This window comes from Morone saxatilis, unplaced genomic scaffold (genome assembly GCF_004916995.1).
Source record: "Morone saxatilis isolate NCDOM2014 unplaced genomic scaffold, NCSU_SB_2.0 Contig22, whole genome shotgun sequence".
Lineage (NCBI taxonomy): Eukaryota > Metazoa > Chordata > Actinopteri > Moronidae > Morone > Morone saxatilis.
The window spans coordinates 17,840,354-17,858,670 of record NW_023339785.1 but is presented as its reverse complement, the minus strand read 5'-3'; the positions used below and the strand labels follow the sequence as shown (position 1 = coordinate 17,858,670).

The following is an 18,317-nucleotide window of genomic DNA, read 5'->3' as shown; positions in this document are numbered from 1 at the left end:
CACACACACACACACAGTAAGTTGTGTCAGTTACACCACAAGTAACTCCAACACATTTAGTTAACTAACAACCAAGTCTGAATACACACACAGTTGGTCGGAAACTAAATGGTCCTTGCCTCCGGAAGAAAAATCTACCCACTTTAACACGTCTCACATATTTCCAAATATTCCACAAGCAAGAGCGTTAAATGTACAACTGCTGGGTTAATCATTTGAAATGCACTGGAAAGACTGACGCACAAGACGGTGGTAGGACAAACAGGGCTTGACAGGGCCCAGACTATACTGTCAGATGTAACCAAAGCCGATCCCAGCACTCTTCCATTTAACATAACTCAATTTAGACCGGAGGAAGGAATCAGGTCCGCCTCATTCGTCTCAGGCAGGGGCTCACCCTCTATGTTTAACTTCTGGTCCAGGACAAATAAACAACTTATAGTCCCGTCGAATATCAGGCCATCCAATCCATCCTGATGTAATTTTGCCTTTCTCTGAAGGGGATCAGCCGCATAAATGGAACAAGAAACAAGAAGGAATCCACAAAGTATGTGAGGGTTGTTCTTCGCAACTCTGCTGGGTGACAAGGTCTTACTTTGTTGATGGTGAACTCTCCCTCAAAGCGACAGCCATCACCCTGGTTGAGAGGAATCTTCATCGAGTTGTCTATGTGACCAACCTCGTGGCGGCCCATTTCATCCTGGATGTCCAAACCCACCACTGAAAAAGACAAGCAGACATGGGAGAGAATTGAAATCTATAACAAACAAGAAAGACTATGAACTCAAATATTATACAGTTTCAGTTTCATCTGCTGGTTCCAAACTATTTTAGCGCTGAGACAATTCAATTCAAGTCAATTCATCAGTCAAAACAATGGAAATGTGATAGTTGATTAATCTCTTAAATAATCTAAGTAAAAATACCAAACTGCAACAACACATCAATTGATCTATTTATTTTCTGATTAATTGATTAGTTTTAGTGATTAGTTTAGTCTTAAAATAAAAAAAAAAAGATAACAGTGAGCTAACAATGTACAATTACAATTCACAATTCAAACATATGCAATTTACAATGACTTAACACACAGAAAAGTAGAAAATCCACACATTTGAAAAGCAGGAACTAGAGAATGTTTGATTTTATTTGTTTCTTAATGAATCATTAATCGAACATTTGCTTCTTTTCTCTGTTTTGTAGGATAATTTGGATCTTTATTCCGGTCCCAAAGTTCAATAAGTGCTCACACAGCCACAGAATTACGAATTAATATCAAAACAAACATTGTAATAAATGGAAAATCTTTCGGGTTTAGACTGTTGGTAAGACAAAACAAGTTATTTGAAGAAGTCACCACCATGTGACAGGCATTTTCCAGATTGTTTAGACTCTTTATAGACTAAATGAATCAAAGAAATTATTGCTAGATTAACCGATAATCAGAATAGTCAATAGTTGCAGCTCAAATAACAAGCCCTTTTTATTAACAGTGGAAGAAATTCTGAATATCATTGCAGAGCGTGTCCCACAGAGTAAACACACAAAGTCCAAACAGACCACCTATCCTGCCCTTCTGTGTTTTTCCATCTAGACTTCAGTAACCCCCCTCCTGCAGGCCGCCGTGTGTTGGCACACCGGCAGTGGCCTATTTTCAGAGCCTGCCTGCGCTGTGTGTTGGCCAGCAGTGCAAAGAGGGACGTCTGCTGGACCTGTGCTAAAACCTCCACATGCTATCCGACCTTTGACATTCAAGACAAGTGCCCCATATCCAGATCTCAAAATAAAGTGCACAAATATAAGTGAAGTCTGCCACTGTGAGTGTGTCTGAGCCGCTCGTTTCTCCTTTTTAAGACATTTAGACCTGGAAGTGTGTTCATGTAAAGTGGATCCAGGGTGGCGGTAGGGCTGGGGGGGCGAATTATTATAAGGTTACTACACGCGGTTCTGCTTTTCCATGAAGTCACAAATCAAGACCTGGCAACCCGTAAAAGGTCAGTGGAGGGAAACGGTGTTTAACTCTGGAACGACACAACAGAGCATAGCAGATAAATAGTAAAAAGAGATGGAAATGCCAGCTTTTCCATGATGAAATGATTTCTCCCTCCAAGAAAATCTGTAATGGATGACAACCTGTTTGGAGGCTTGGAAAATAAACTGATGTACAATATTAACTCGCTGGGAGAATGGCTGAGAAACATTTCTGCTCATTACATGCAGCTGCAGTGAGGTTAGACCAACGTGTTTGAGCTGGTATTTAAGAGGGCCCCACATTTCTGCAAAAAAAAAATTATAATCTGCAAATAAACAAAACCACCATACACACAACCATCAAGAGCTTTAATTGGAAACGGCAGGAGACGGCCTTTGTTTAGGCATGCCATGAGTGAGCTCGCCTAAACACATGGCCGACAGCTGTGCGTCCGCATGCCAAACCCTCTCTCGCACAAAGCTGGACTTCATTTTTCACACAAGCATTTATTAGCTTTGCCATTTTTGGATATCGCTCGATTCCAACCAATTGTGTGCGTTTCGTGTGCCGCCCAAGCCTTGCCAACGTGCGTTTTGGGTGTGTATGTGTGTGTGTGCGTGCGTGCGATTTGTCATCGGGCATAGTTTCTGACGGGAGTCATGAGGAGCAAATAACTGGTGACGCTGCTCTCCATCCTTGCAAGCTTCAGCCGGGACTGCCCACTTCTCTGACACCGAAGTGCAGCAGGCGAGCCAACAGAAGTAACTTTGTGTCAAAATCAGATCGCAGCTGTGTGGCAGAGATCAAACGCAGGCGGCACAGGCTGGAGGCCGGGCTAAACTCTAGTGTTATTGAGGAGCGTGCCACAACACAACCGGGTAAACAAACCATTATGTATTTTTGAGCCTACTTCTTTATCTCAGGCATCATTATCTGTTGCCAATATGCCGCGTTAAAAGATAGCGGCGCTGTCAGATAAGGGGAAAACCAAACTGTAAAAAGGAGGTTATACACAATGTGAGAAAGAAAAACATACAAACAGGAAGTGTAATGCAAAAGAAATTGAGTGTTGTATAAAATGTATATATTATGTATATACTCACAATCACAGTGTAAGTTTGGCAAACTGATGTTTAAACTCACTTCTATCTTCCCACCACTGTCTTTATCAGGATCATCCACATAGAGTTCATTTACACTGGAATGGACAGGAAAGGGGGAAAAAAATGGTTAGATAAGCTGAAACCAAAACCAAACTTTTAAAGAGTAATACGTTGTTGTTTTTTTTGACTCAAACAATTTGAGTGTCCTTTGCACATTACGTTAACAGTCATCCTCTGCCAAATTGAAAGGAAAAGAGCATTTGTGTATTTCTATCGGTGTAATTTCCTTCCCGTCACACCCTCCCCAAGTCATCCCTTATTACACATTGCCAAGAGGCTGACGCATGCACAAAGCCAATTTCCTGTGAGAAAACCCACTCTAGTCATTGGTTACAACACGGTCAGAGCAGAAAACATCATAATAGGGGCATTGACATTCATGATGAAGTCCCTGTCTTGTATATTTCAGACTGCAGGTCCTTCGCCCGTGTGGCAACGAAGGAACGGTCTCTAGATTAGTGTGTTTCAGTTACAGGATATTACAAGACACAAGTTTATTCTTTGATTTGATACCGTAATACCTACATTTCAGTGGCTATGAATCCCGTCAGCTCAGACAGGAACAGGAAGAGAATAAAGACGCAGCAGAGAATGGAAACTGTGGACAGAGAGGAAGAAAAGTTTGAATTAATACTTTGTTTAAACATAAGCCAGTATGCTGATTTTACTTATGGCACTTCTTTCACATTAATCTCAAATTACACCAGAATTTCAAGGGATGATGAAAACCAAATGAGGCAGGCTGTTCCAGCCTTTAGGAATGGCTGACCTAACATATTGACATTAATGAAATCACAGCCATAAAAGATTTCCTTAAATAGCTGTTTTACTAATGGTGTGAAGCCTGCCATTACGCAGGTTTTTAAAGAGACCCTCCTACACTAATTACACATTAAATACCATCTCAACAGGCAGCCATTACAGCATATCTGCTTTGAGAGAGGTGAGCTCATGCTACGTAAGTCCTACAAACAGTTCATTCTAGGTTTCCTTAGACAAACTCACACACTGACAATCACACGGACCAAAAATGGCTCCTGCAAAGAAGCTTCCACTAAGAGCTAGACAGAAACCAAATTAGGAATATTAAGAGTAAAATTTCAGTATTTTTGGTTAGTTTGAGCCAAAATAAAGTCTAAGCTTAAAAGATGAAGCGGTCAGGCTTGTCTGTTTTCATGTGTCAAACTAATCCACCAAAGGGTCATATAAAACGTTGTCGGGTGTGTACTGAGATAAAAGTGGAAGGAACTGATCTGTGTCTGCGCAACTGTGGTCTATCTGGTATGACGAGAGCCTCGTCCAGAAAGCTCTCACTCAGCAGGTGAGGCGTGTTTACGTGGCAACTGTCTCCTAGGATCGCACAGTCACATGACCTTGTGGTTGGCAGGGCCGAACCTGCGGCTGGGGGAGGCTTTACATAAGGTAATGTTTAACCAACAAACAATGGGGAGTGTTGCTATGACACATAGGCCACCAATCCAAGTTCATCAAAAGACTTGTACAGTAATTCTTCTCAGGCTTCAAAGGGCGCAATACTGAAAGAGGATTACTTAAGATCAGAGTAATGGGCTGCTACTGATTTAAACCGCAACAGCTCCGCAATGGAAATACTAACAAGCCAAAATGATTTACAAAAGACTTCACATGACTGTCTTTTTTATTTTAACTAGAGATCATCCTTCCCAGGGCCCACACATAGGATAAAATGGGCTCAAACGTAACTTCATTCTAACAAAGAGGAAACATTTTTTTTCTCTCTGAGCTGTGACACAAAGAATCGGATACAATAACACCATGAATCAGTCGGTGACATCCGAAACTAGCCCTGCATTTTCGTAATCAGATGTGATGATTTATTTCTGTGCTGCCAAAGGTTCCCCCACACAGCACAGTAAAATTAGAATTTTCTATCAGCAAAGGCAGGACATACAAATATTATGACTGAAAATCAGTCACACAAGTGGACTGGTATGCCCCGGAGACCACTGTGGCCAAAACATAGGTACTGTTCACAGTAAATACCGTAAAAATTTAGCTCAAAAGAATGTGGCCCTAAAACAAAATAACAAAAGCAGACAGGGTCAAATATTTGGCCTTTTGTGAAGAAAGGGGGAGTCTGTTTCTGGTTCCCTCTGAACCACACAAGCCAGAATGTGAGTTGACCTGCAGCGGGTGAAGCAATAACAGTCATCTAATATCCGAATCAACTCAATGCCCTCAGCCCTAGACAGTGGATGGAGACAGGAAGGGTGTTGATTGTGTACAGGAAGAACTTCTATCCATTTCCTCAATGGGTGGAAACTGTATGTGTATCTTTAGCAAACTCATTCTCTTCCCCTGTGATCCAGGAAGGTGTTTGTAATCTGCTAAAAGGCATTCACTATTCAGAGGCAGCACTGCTTATCTGTCATCAGTTTGGTTCGGGGGGTTTGACACTTTGTTCTACCCTGCGCTGTCATCAGCTGACCAATAAATAATCAACTCTAGAATACGACTGAGGAGCCAAAAATGTGTGATCAGGTCTTTCAGCTCTATCAAGGAGTGAATAATCAATACAATCACTTGTTATAAAATGACTTATTGATGACAAGCAGGAAAACACATGACCTGACAGGAAAAGCATTCAGATTTCTACTGATGACTTATCAGGTGCCTCGGGCTGTGAAAGAACATGATCATTAACATTCTTACCATACTAGTTGTGCTAAGACAGGTACGGCCCCGTGCTGAATGACTCCGTCAACACGTACCTCTGCGCTGGGACAGGCAGGTACTTGAATTAGAGCTGTCAACTCCTCCCCATCCTAAACTGTTCCTCAATACCTCCTCAAGCAGTGCCAAGTACCACTTTCCACTTACCTTCTAATTAAAAGCCTACAAGTAAAACTCAATAGGTATGCTAAAGACTACCTCTTAAGTCGTGCTAAGATTACAGAGTTATTAGTTTTTGCTATTTAAGAGCAGAGACCATGGTATGTGATAGAAGACATGTGTGGTGGCAATTTGTTTAATAAAGCTACAAAGTATGATCTTGTCTTTCTTAAGGTTTTATCAAGTCATCTAGAATGGTCTCAACGCAACCGTTCACACACTTCGTATGTGTAGCATAAAAGAGCCTGATTGGAAGAAGCAGTATGTTTTTATCCCTGTTGGAGTTTGGTACAGTAAACAAGACAGATAGTGTCGGTGAGAGATATGTCCTTGGGTTCTAGTGAAGTCTCAACATCCGCTGTTTTACGGAATTGAGTGTGTTTTATCTATATATATATATTATATGAAATAGAGAAAGTTATATACATATAAATATCCTCTTTAACGTTGCGTATGGTTATCAATGACCGCAGGTAGGTTGTATAGGTTCGTAAAAATTGCCATTACACATGCTTATCAGGTAAACCAAATTCCTTTATAATCTAAACATGTATTATTTGGTTGAAAGAAAACAGACCTAACTTTCACAATATTGAGTTACTACCCTTTAAAGCTAAATCAGCTCCATCATTTACTTAAAAGCTAATTATGAATAGGGTTAAAGGAATAATTTGATATTTTAGGTACACACTATTTGCTTTCTTCCTGAGAGTAAGGTAAGAAGATTGATAGTACTTTTATGTCTGCGTGTTAAATATGAAGGTAGAGCTGACAGACGCTTAGCTTAGCATAAGGACTGGAAATAGCTGGAAACAGCTAGCCTCGCTTTGTCCAGTGATCACTGACCAGCTTCCCAGATATTCTGAAGCTCACTAATGAACACGTTATATCTTGTTTGTTTAATCCATACAAAAACTGTATGTTTGAAAAAGTGTAAAAATGACTTGGTGGTTTTAATGTAAAGCTAGGGCCAATAGCAAGCTGAGCTTAGCACAAAGACTGGAAACAGCTAGCTTGGCTCTGTCCAAACAAATCCAACCACCAGCAACTCTAAGACATTTAATCCAGACAAAAACCTAAATGTACAGACAACAATAAAACCGCAATTTGTCGTCATTTCTACTTTTTGGTTTGTTGTTAATTTGTGAGTAATAGAGGCGTTGCTGGTAAGCAGTTTTTGTTCCCTTTAAACAGAAGCAAGCTAGCTGTTTCCAACTGTTTTCAGTTTCTGATGTCTAAGTGTCTACTGGCTAGTTTCACATTTTATGTACAGACATGAGAGTGATTTAAAATCTTTTTAGCTTACTTACAGCAAGAAATAAGTGTATTTTAAGTTTGTGACTGAATGGGAAACTTTATTGTACAAAAGGTTTTTTGCATATTTAATCCTAAACACTTATTATAGAAGCAGCATCCAGGGATTCCAGATACATATATGGACAACTAAAACTTGATTTAACAATGGTTAATTGGTTTAATCATGGTTTTAGCCCGCTGTGTGCGAAGGTCTACTCACTGAAAGCTCCCGTGTATGTGGGCTGGGTGAGATCTTTTGGTACTTTCCTGTAGATATCGAATCTGAGGAGAGAAAGGAAGAAAAGAGGAAAAGTGGGGTGAGAAAAAAACCCACCTCAAACGTAAACACTACGTGCTGAGAAAAGAAGCACACTCTGTACCCATAAGGCTGTGCGATATTACAGAAGAGTGGTGGAATGTTAGCTTTGGACCAACGCCATTACACATAGCAGGTCCAGACAGCCAGCCGCAACACACACACGCAGTTTTTACAGGGTTACACCTCTTCCTTTTGAATGTGTGCTCTGTAATTCTGACCTAACCCCAACAAAAGGTCTCTGACACTCATATACACACAAAAAAAAAAAACACAAAGCTGACAAAAACACACCAGAGACACCAATGAAAAAGAGACACACTGGAGTGTAAACACGACTGCAGTAACGGCTTCAAATTACACGATTTGATCTTCTTGGCACTGAGTGGAAGTTACAGTACAATTACATACAGTAATACCAGCAGTGAGGATTCAGATTGCAGATTTATTCTCATCCAAATCATCAACGTAACATTTTTGGAACTGACTGCGTGTAAACCGTGCGGAGGACGATCATTACCACCTGCAGTAATCAATTTCTCGTCTTGTGAAATACTGTTGTTGCCTGTTTGGGGAGCGGAAAAGGGGGTGAATAATCTGCTGCTCAACACCAAAACTATTTAGGTTCATGAGTTCTTGTGCATGTCCTTTTTGGGCAGTGAAACATTTTCAACCCCAAACTCCATCGCTGACTGCACAAACCCCGCCCACTCCCTCCTCTTCTCATCTCCCCTCTCACACTCGCTCTCCTTCCAAAAACACTCACATTTTGTTCACATTTCTTCCACCGAGAGCAGCCAGTGAAATAATCACAGCTGATGCAATGCAGGGTGGGGGAGGAAGTGGGAGGGGAGGGCTTCCTGTCCAGCCCTGACCCCACTGCTTCTCTTGTTTTGCCCCAGCTCCTGCTTTGTTTTTATCCCTGGATCCTAAACACCTCATCCAGCTTCCCCCCGGATCTTTCTCTTTCTGATCCATATCCATCTATAAATTCCTGTGCCTGTGTCCCATTAGTATTAGATCATTGTGTGCTAATAGCTGGCCTGGCGGGATATATAGGGCAGACAACATAAGAGAGAGGCTGGGCGGGGAGCTCAGAGAGGGGTCGCGCTGTATCGGGATCAGAATAACTTCAAGGGTAGCACACTTCCTGAATGTGCGGTCTCTCTTTCCTCATGTCCCCTCCACCCAGCCACAGCCCTCACCTCCTGAGACCACCAGACAGGTGGAGCACAGTGATACACCATCTTTCAGGCATCAGGTCAAGGACTACATGCTCCCCCTGTGGAGAACATACATGAACTGTGTTGTTAAGAAACGATCTTTGATTCAACTCCAAACCGCTTTTGTGGTCAAAGTGGTCAGGATAGAAAGAAGAACTATGCTATGTTTGGGAGATGAAAGTATTTACCCATTGGTAACACTATTATGGAATACATTAGGAAGAGTTTCTCTCTCAGAGACCCCCGGGGGAAGCTTCACAGTGTCCCTATAGCATGACAAACAGCAAACAGCTGATTTGTCACAGTTTTATCTACATCTCTATCCGACACGCATATTTTTAGCAGTCACACTTTCCCACTGCTAAATTTGAATGTGAGCGATATCTCACGTGAGGTGGAATCTGATGCACTGAGCTGTAAATGGTCTCAGATGGACGTATGTAGACAGTCTGGATGTATGAAGTACAAGACACACGGTCTGAATTATACTTGACGTTAAAGGGTTGGAGATATAGACAAAATTAATAATATGGCATCACTGTCTTCATATTGATATGATACAATATTTATTCAAGTATTATTATACAGTGGCCTCCCACCCAGTAGTCTAATACATAGTGTAACCACATTATTTGCTGGTAAACAGACAGAACTGTAGTTTTGAATATTCATTCATTTATTATAGAATTACTATAAGTTTAATTCAATAAATAATCAATTCAAAATAACACAGAGAGGCCCGCACAGCACAGCTTCTTGTATTATGTGCAACCACGTATGTTAAAGTAAATAAAGGCTTAGAAGATAGAAAGATTGATGCTTATAACACCAAAGAGTATGATAGTACATATTATGTTTGTTGAATTACAAATATATCATTGTAATAAGTGATTTACCTGTAATATGTTTAAGGATATATTAATGTATATATTCATATCTCAAAGTACCATTTAACTGCAGTCTATGTAGTACTTTTGTTTATAAATGGACGTTTATGTAGATTCAGTCACATTGAATAAAACAATATATGATTTCATTTGCCCAGTTGACACAGACAGTTGCACATTGCAAAACAATGACGTCAAAGTCGTGTCTACGCTGCTGGAAACTTACACCAAGAAAGAGTCATCGTGGAGAGGAAGAAACAGTCCAAAGCGTGGCCTCATTCCATGAAGAAACTCAAGCTACTATAACTGTACTCTTTATCCAAACAGTGTTCAGACTCAGAGATAATAAAGGAATCAATAAGGGACAAAGAATCTGACCGATAAGCAGAATCATCATATTAGTATCTAAAAAATCTCCTTAGTTCCCAGATGGTAAGGCTGTCGCAGCACTTAAATTATATCATAACGCAATAATTAAATGTATGTATGAGAAATGTATGTGAATTAATATACTTTAACATCGAGGTTGACATAACAAAACAAAAAAAAGGTTTCCTGATACATTCAGTGAGGTGTATTTCTTTGAAGCCTTGTAATACATAATGTTAAATTGTTATATTTTTTAAATTTGTTCAAATATAGTATTTTAGAATATACTTTTGCCAAAAGTGCACAGAATATTAATACTTCATCTACACCGTAGATACACTCAGGTATTACTTATTTTTAGGTTTGATGAGATCTCAGTTTCACTTCATTTCCTCGCCTGGGAACACTTTGTCTTCATGAATATTAATGTTGACTCTTGAGAGTTCACCTCTCGGTCCATCGCTGATGTTTGTAATTTCCTGAATTACAGTCAACATGTCTCCCTCCGTCACTTCCCCCACTGCTCAGTCTTCTGTAAAAGAGGCTCATGTTTTGTGATTAGTGAGTACGTGGCGTACCAGCATCTTTCTGTTGACACCACGGAGCCACTTTTTAAGGGCCCTTACCAAATACACCATATCTCGCACATGAGTCATAATGAGTCAATAGTTTATCTCTTTCTTGTATTGCTGAGTAAACCTACATTACAGACAGTTAAGGTTCTTCTTTCTGGCACATGGTCATATCACATCACAAGCTATTAGCAACAGCGTTCTTTATTTAGGTTTCTATTAAGTCATCTGTATGCGTAGTGTACATCAAGTACCAAACAGTCACCCGTCACTGTCAAGATGAAGAGATATGACATTTATTGACACTGAGCATGTTTACTGAGGCTCTAAACTCACCATGATCTAATCAGCGCAGGAGCAAACACACCACATCACCAGGTTAACCACTGTGTCAGTAAATGACATAATCTGAAGGTCAATTAAACTTGGGGATAAAAGCCTTACTCCACTCGTTTATTCATTCAGAAAAGGTGAATCAGTAGTTCTGAATGAGATTATCTTTGTTATTAGATCTTTGTGCAGAAACTATACTACTGCTGAAACACCATTCAAAAGCAAAAGAAGAAGAAGAAGAAGATATACTTTTATTGATCCCCTAGGGGAAATTGTTCTTTTGCAGCCTGAAATGGCACGACTTCCATGGCACTTGTACATGCAATGACGGGGGGGGAGATGGAGGATGATGGGGCTGCAAACGTTGAACGTGCCCCGTGAAGCAGTTTCGGGTTAGGTTGCTGCCCTTCAAAGGGGCACCTCCGGGATCGACAGGAGGTGAAAGCTGCACCGTCTCCAGCTACCCAGTCCACAGCCAAATATTTTGTGTTTTGGGACTGATCTAAACGCGGACGCCTTGGGACTTCTACCGGTGACCCTCCGGTTCCCAAGCCAAGTCCCTACAGACTGAGCTACTGCCGCCCCTAAAACAGAAACCCTGCACGCTCTGTCGTAACTCATCACAGTGTTATTGCCATTTTAGGTCATGTACCAAAAAAAAGGCATTTATAGTACATTATATATACGTGTGTGTGTGTGTTTAGACATGACAAGCGACGAAGATTTTAAGAGGGCTGTGAACGAAACTCTACGATTCAGATGAGAATGCAGTCAACCTGTTTGAAACATTGCAATTTCAGTGTGGATGCAAACTGACATAAAATTAATCAACAATCTTTTGATGCTAAAAGGAAAGCCCTTTAAATACTACAGAGGACAGAAAACCAATAAGCACATGGAAAGCATATAGCCTAGTTTTTATGCTGCTTTGACATTACTGTAGCACCGTGGTTTCATTTTAAAGGATAAAGCCAGTGATATTCTACATTTCATTCCAAAATCAATGAGTTTATCCAACTAAAGTACTGCAACAAGTACCCCAATATATGTACACAAATCTGCTGCCGTAAATACTCCCTAAATCTGTATTATTCCACAGCAGAAAATAGTCCTCAACAAATCGACTAGGACAGCTTGAGAGATGGACAGGAAATGGGGAGAGAGAGAGGGTGTATGACACATAACTGAGGGCCACAGGTCGGATTCAAACCCCTGTCCGCTATAAGGTCTATACTTAAACTATAGAGCCTATAACTTGTAGATTTTAATTATAATATTTTATTACAAGTAGCCTAACATTAGCTTTTTACTTCTGACTTCACAGAGCTTACTTTGTGTACTAGATCCCACTGGCTTATTTGTAAGAGGAAGATTGGGTGATGGTAACTTCAGGGTTGGCCTAAACAAACAAAACAAACGTCACCCCTGCCGTAATCTATTCGCAGGAAAATGACTGAGTCTTCTTTAAAATTAAATTATATACTGGTGAGCTGTCTCTTCAAATATGTGCCTTCGGTATGAACCTTTGATCTTGGGGCTGAGTGCCACAAACAGGAAGTAATGAGAGATATACTAACAGAATGATGGTTTTGGTCTTTTAACAGGATTTGTTGACAATCATAAGAAAAAATAAGAAGAAATCTGTAATTCTTTAACACTGAATAAACTTCTGATGTGGCAAATACATTCAGTAGTACAATACAGCATTCTGGGAACACATGCTACCCTACGCGTGGCGCAATCTACGGTAATCTATGTTGTTAGACACTCACACCGCTGACTAACATCCCATAGTATTTCTGAGTGGGCGAAACCTCAAAAGAACTTGGTAGTTGGTCAATCGAGCCATTTCCAGCTGTTGCAATGCAGGTTTTTGTACAGTCTGGGCACCAAGTGAGTGAATATCTAAACAGCACATGACCACTGTGTAACCCCATTACACACCCGTTCTCACACAACCCTCAAACACAGGTCATACTGTAAGAAGTGTAAACGAAGGTTACGCCAGATCCTGTATGTTGGCGAATTCCTTCTCTCATTGCAACACAGCTGTGGTCTGTAGGAAAGACCACTGTGAGAACAGAAAGTTCATGCATGTTATCTCGAGCTGCAACTGAACATCAGTTACATTATCAGAATCAGAATCAGAATCAGGGGGAAATTACTTAAATCAGTTACCAAGGTTACATCTACAAATATTTTCAAATTAGAAATTGTCCAAACAGTCCAAAACTAAAGAGAACAGAGAACAGTCCTCACACTGGAGAAGCTTTATTCAATCGTTTAAGTATTTTTTTAAGCAAAAATTTTGGAAATGTTGTTCGTCATATGATTTTTCTTATTTCCCATTATTGACCGATAATTAATCTGCCTTGATAATTATCGTGCTTCCGTATTGTAAACTGAATATCTTTGGGTGTTGGAAAAAACAAAACAAAGACATCTGAAGACGTCTCCTTGGGCTCAGTGACTTTTTGACACAGTGGAACTGATGAGTTGCAGCCTTACTACTTTAAGTTGTTCTATTTTGACTAAATGAACCCTTTCTACGCAAATGTACATATGGAGTATGCGATTGTAACCATATGAGTTTGGTCAATTACACACGGTCACGGCCAAAATTCTGAAGTAACCGGTGTCACAGTGCAAACATCCTCTCCTTTATTTTGACTAGGGTGTGCTCTGTTGACATTTTCAACAGCCCCGTAGGTGTGACTATTGCTCACGTATCAGTAGATTAGGTTAATGGCTGAGCAGAGAAGTCAAGTGCATTTCCTCCCATTCAATACATACATTTCACTGTGTATTGGCGGCTAATGATACTGATTGTTTTGACCTTTTTTTTGTGTGTAAGCTAATTGGGGGAACCCTTTGATTTGTAAATAAGACTAAAGCAGGCCATCACCTGTGTTTAATGAAACTTGAACTGTGACCCTGAGGTTACTGTCATCAGTCTGTCTTTGGCAAGTAATTGGGATGGATGTGGGAAATCTGCACATGCGCAGCCAGGTAGCCGGACAAAACCTCTCGCCCGCATACCTGAGCATCACCCCGCATACAATGTCCCCCATTCATGCCAAACGTGAAACACTACTGTCCAACTTTGACTCGCTCATCAAGTAGGCGATGCTTTGTCGATTCATCCAGAGCTCACAGACTGCAGACCTCCCCCCCTCCTCCCCCCCGCCGTCCCTTCATATCTGCCCCGAAGTGAAAGGAAGCCCCGTACTCACCTCCTAACATCGAAAGGCATGATGTTTGCACGTTTCTCGGGGACAAAGCTACAGACAACGGACAACCATACAGCTCTCTTCAATGCTACCGGTTGTTCATCGGTACCGGGCTGACGTCAGCTTAGGACGCTTTGCAAAAGCCGATTGGCTGAGAGCTACTTCCGGTTCGCTCTGATTCTACTTCCGCCGGGAGCGGTGTAATTTTTATTTTGTTGTTTTTTTTGTTGTTGTTAATTTACGTTAAGAGATTAAGACATATTAATCTCAACGTTGACTATTGTCTAAGATTTAAATTTTAATAATAAATAAATAATAGAAACAAGGGACGACTTTTCATGTATCTTTTTTTAATTGTTTGTATTGTTTTATTGCCAAAACATATACCATACCGACTATATAGGCTTTATCTTATATTTTATTTACTAAGTAACTTTAATTACATGGAATTTCCTTAGTTGGTTACTTTCCATCAGCAATCCCTAACCAGCTGTTAAAAAGGCATCCTAAATAAATGCAATAAAATTATTAAGCATAACATAATAAATGCACAAAATAGTAGCCATACAGTACACATCATCCAATAAATAATGCAACAGTATACACATGGGAATAAAACCATCCATTTAATTGATATATACTGTCTTTTTTAAAAGCTTTTCTCTAATTGTTTACTCATTTGTGTACCCACTTGGTATGCAGCAAATGAACAACTAATAAATGCTTTATAACACACTAGTATGTGTTTGAAAGCACATATTGGGGTATTTTCACATGTTCATTAACGTGTTTGTTACTGTAACTCTAACTGATTGACAATATAATACAATATAATATAGTGTACTGTTGGCAGGCAGTAATAGTTTGTTATAAATAACCTAATAAATAAAAGTGTGTACACTGCTTAAAGTAGTGTTATCTAGGTTTTACCAACTAGTTATTTATTAATTGCAGTGTAGTCATGACTGCGTTTAAGTCTGTGATGAACTTGAGTTTGAGTGAACATTTGAGGAATAATAACAAGATCCATAATATTATATTATTTAGGAGAGAGTTCCTCATTACTTTTTGGTGGAAATATGTATTAGCCCATATTTCAACCTTTCGCCCAGTGAGTACCTGCACATTCTTGCTGGTTACTATGTGGCCTCAAACAACAGGCGTTGTGTTGCCTTTATGAGAAAACTGCTGTTTGACATTTTTGATTAAGCTCCTGTGGTGACAACTAATTCCCCTGTTGGCCCCAACTCACATCAACTACACTGCTCGGCTGATATTAAAAAAGGTTTTAGAACAGTGTTAGAAAAAAGTGCAAATAAATCATCAACATGGATTACTACAGTATGTGCAACAATGGAAAGAACACGTAGTACTTGTACTAGTTGCATTAGAATGAATTGATTGGTACATAAATCATTTTCACCAGGCTCAACATTCAGAACTGTTAAGTGTTTCTAATAAAGGTATTTGGGGCTATATTACCATCACAACTCAGAAACAGAGAGCTATACGTCATGCTGTGGTGTGGTTATAAAATGTATCTTTTTTTTTTTTTTGGTGTCCTCAAACTCATAAATACATGAAACGAAACATTTTTATTTTTCTTTTGCAAATAACTTGTCTGTTGTTTTCCGACACTATAGGCCAGGCTAGACCCTGTGTTTTCCCACTGATGGCTCAGTTGTTGCCCGTAGTGACAATGACAGTAAACAGGCAGGGATGACAGCAAGCGACAGTAAGGCCTGACCACAGGAAATGCCTATTTGTCATCCTCTGTTTCACTTCCCTTTCTGGATGAGAGCTACGATTGGTTAAAGGCCATAATTATGGGAATCCAACAGAGTGAAAAACACAGACTCTATTTTCAGACCTCAATTTCAATATTCGGTCACACACCACACAGACACACACATACACATTGTTGCGTTACTGAAATGTACGTTTTGGTTTCTGACTCTTTTTTTTACATTTTTTGCTGATCATCAAGACGAAACAGCTAAAGAGAAAATATGATACAAGGTTTAGCCAGTTGAACTTTTTGTAATATGTTTGTAAAACATTTTGGAAAGCACCAATATCACAGGGAAAAGTGGCAGCTGTTGTGAATATACAGAAAAGGGGGTAACTTGGGAGGGGGGAAGGGAGCTTTTTCTATTTCATGGGAATGCACAATTGCTTCATCTGTACTCTCTGTCTTTGTTCACCCCTTCACCTTAAATTGCAGCACCGAAGCCCGTCACTTTCATCATGACTGGACGCGTTTACAGTGAGGACAAGATGTTTAGTACAGACTGTTTTCGGAGCCTGCTGACCCCCCCTCCCCTGTATGGTGTGTAACATTCCTGCATGTGCCTCTTAGTTGACTCATCTCACACGAGTGTGAGGTTAAACTAGCTGGTTAGTTTTTGCACTCTGTTGTGATTGGTTAAGTTTCTGTTCTCTTAGCCTCTCCTCCCCCTCTTCCTTTCTCACATAACACGTCTGAAATAAAATAGTGGGTCAAACTGAATGGATGTGGATTCAATGGGCTGAAAGTCCTGACACTTGCTCAGGTTACAGTAAAGTGAGAATTACATCATGGCCTATGTAGTATGTCAGACTGATCTTTTGAAGCAATATACATTGTAAAACTCACATACAGCATGATATTGTAGTTACTTAATTCTAAATATATAAGATGCTTGGGGCAACAGGACAATATAACCTGTTCATAATGTGGTACTGTCGAGCTGGAACTCAAATGGGATTTTGAATGGAAGGCAATGTCACCTGGTTTTAAGTCTGCTTAGTAAACATTTGTTTCACAACAAAACAACCTCGGCGTGTCACTTCTATGCAGTTTCAACACACCCTCCTGTCAGTGTAGACGCCTGTTGTCTGTCAATAATGATCCTCCTGCTTCCTTATTATGAGACAGCAGTGCTGCCCACTCTGAGTCAGCAAACCAGCCAAACAAACAAAAAGGGTTTCCCAGAGTGATTGTAATCGTGTTTGCTTTCTAAAATATAGTCCTTCTCTGATTTTTGCGGGGAAAGAACAACACCTCATCCATCTGTTTCAACTACAGTAGGTCACAAATGAAACAAAACTGACAGGTCCAGAGATCTCCATCTGCTGTTGTCTTCCTGGTAGATCAGTGTTTTGTTTCTCAGCATGTGGAAATTTACTGGACTTCAGATTTCTATACAGTGATTAACTTTTATGGTTAGCCTTTGCTCTCGGGGCATTGAACACTATGTACCTCTGACTAATAAAAACAAAGAATAAACTTTTATGGCCCCCATGGCAGATATTTACTTAGGTTATTATCTTGTTATTTGTCAACTCTCAGGTGAAGAGGCAAAATAGAAATCTAATTAAACACTAACATCATGGAAAATTTGCCAAATTCCTTATTTGCTGACATGCAGACATTGTACACAAACACTTAAAATTAGGAAACATAAGGTGAGTTATACGAGTATGATACAAGAAACACAGTCTCACGTTGTAAACTTGCTTGGCACTGTGTACAAGCGTACGTGCGGTACGCTTGTACAGAAATGTTCCGCATTTGCGCGTGCCCCGTTTGTTTTTTCTTTTTTTTAAAAAAACTTTATTTATTGCACACATGTTTATATACAGATGTGCAAAAATATGCACAGAGAGTAAAGGGGGGGGCAACAACACAAAAAAAGAAGACAAAATCGCACAAAACAATGCAACACGTTTGTGTGGTTATATAAGCAGCATATTATAATCATTTAATAACTGTAGTTGTTTTCTATATTAGATAATGTGGCGCTAAGCTGTTTGATATAGTGCAGGGAAGTTGGCTTAGTTCCTGTTTACCTATTGTTTTCCTCACACATATGGAATTTACCAACAATAATAAACAGTTAATATGGTTAAACAGCATGTTATTTTTTAAAATATTTTGACTACAATCCAACATGATAACTTTAAAATGCATCTTAAGTTCATTTATATATAAAGTTGGCTCCAGCAACCTCCAGAAATGTCTTGAAGTGAAGTAAAGTAAAAGTATCCGCGGTGCGCGTGCCGGCTGTACCCGGGGGGGGAGGGGGGAGGGGAGGTGATGACGT

The 18,317-nt window shown here is 39.9% G+C and overlaps 1 protein-coding gene across 3 annotated transcripts in view; it reads right to left on the bottom strand.

Annotated features, from left to right (window-relative positions):
- The window catches only part of ergic1 (endoplasmic reticulum-golgi intermediate compartment 1), an 18,648-nt gene extending 4,293 nt beyond the window's left edge, over positions 1-14,355 (bottom strand). The window contains exons 1-5 of one of the 3 annotated variants that reach the window (XM_035669114.1): positions 14,236-14,355; positions 7,523-7,584; positions 3,661-3,733; positions 3,076-3,170; positions 596-720 (exon numbers count right to left, since the gene is read on the bottom strand). In XM_035669114.1, the coding sequence (XP_035525007.1) occupies positions 596-720; positions 3,076-3,170; positions 3,661-3,733; positions 7,523-7,584; positions 14,236-14,255 (375 nt within the window). In that variant the 5' untranslated portion in view covers positions 14,256-14,355. Of the gene's footprint in view, positions 1-595; positions 721-3,075; positions 3,171-3,660; positions 3,734-7,522; positions 7,585-8,029; positions 8,098-8,141; positions 8,265-14,235 lie in introns of those variants that run through there. The other 2 variants (XM_035669111.1, XM_035669112.1) reach the window with 2 other exon arrangements.
- Between the last annotated feature and the right edge of the window lie 3,962 nt (positions 14,356-18,317).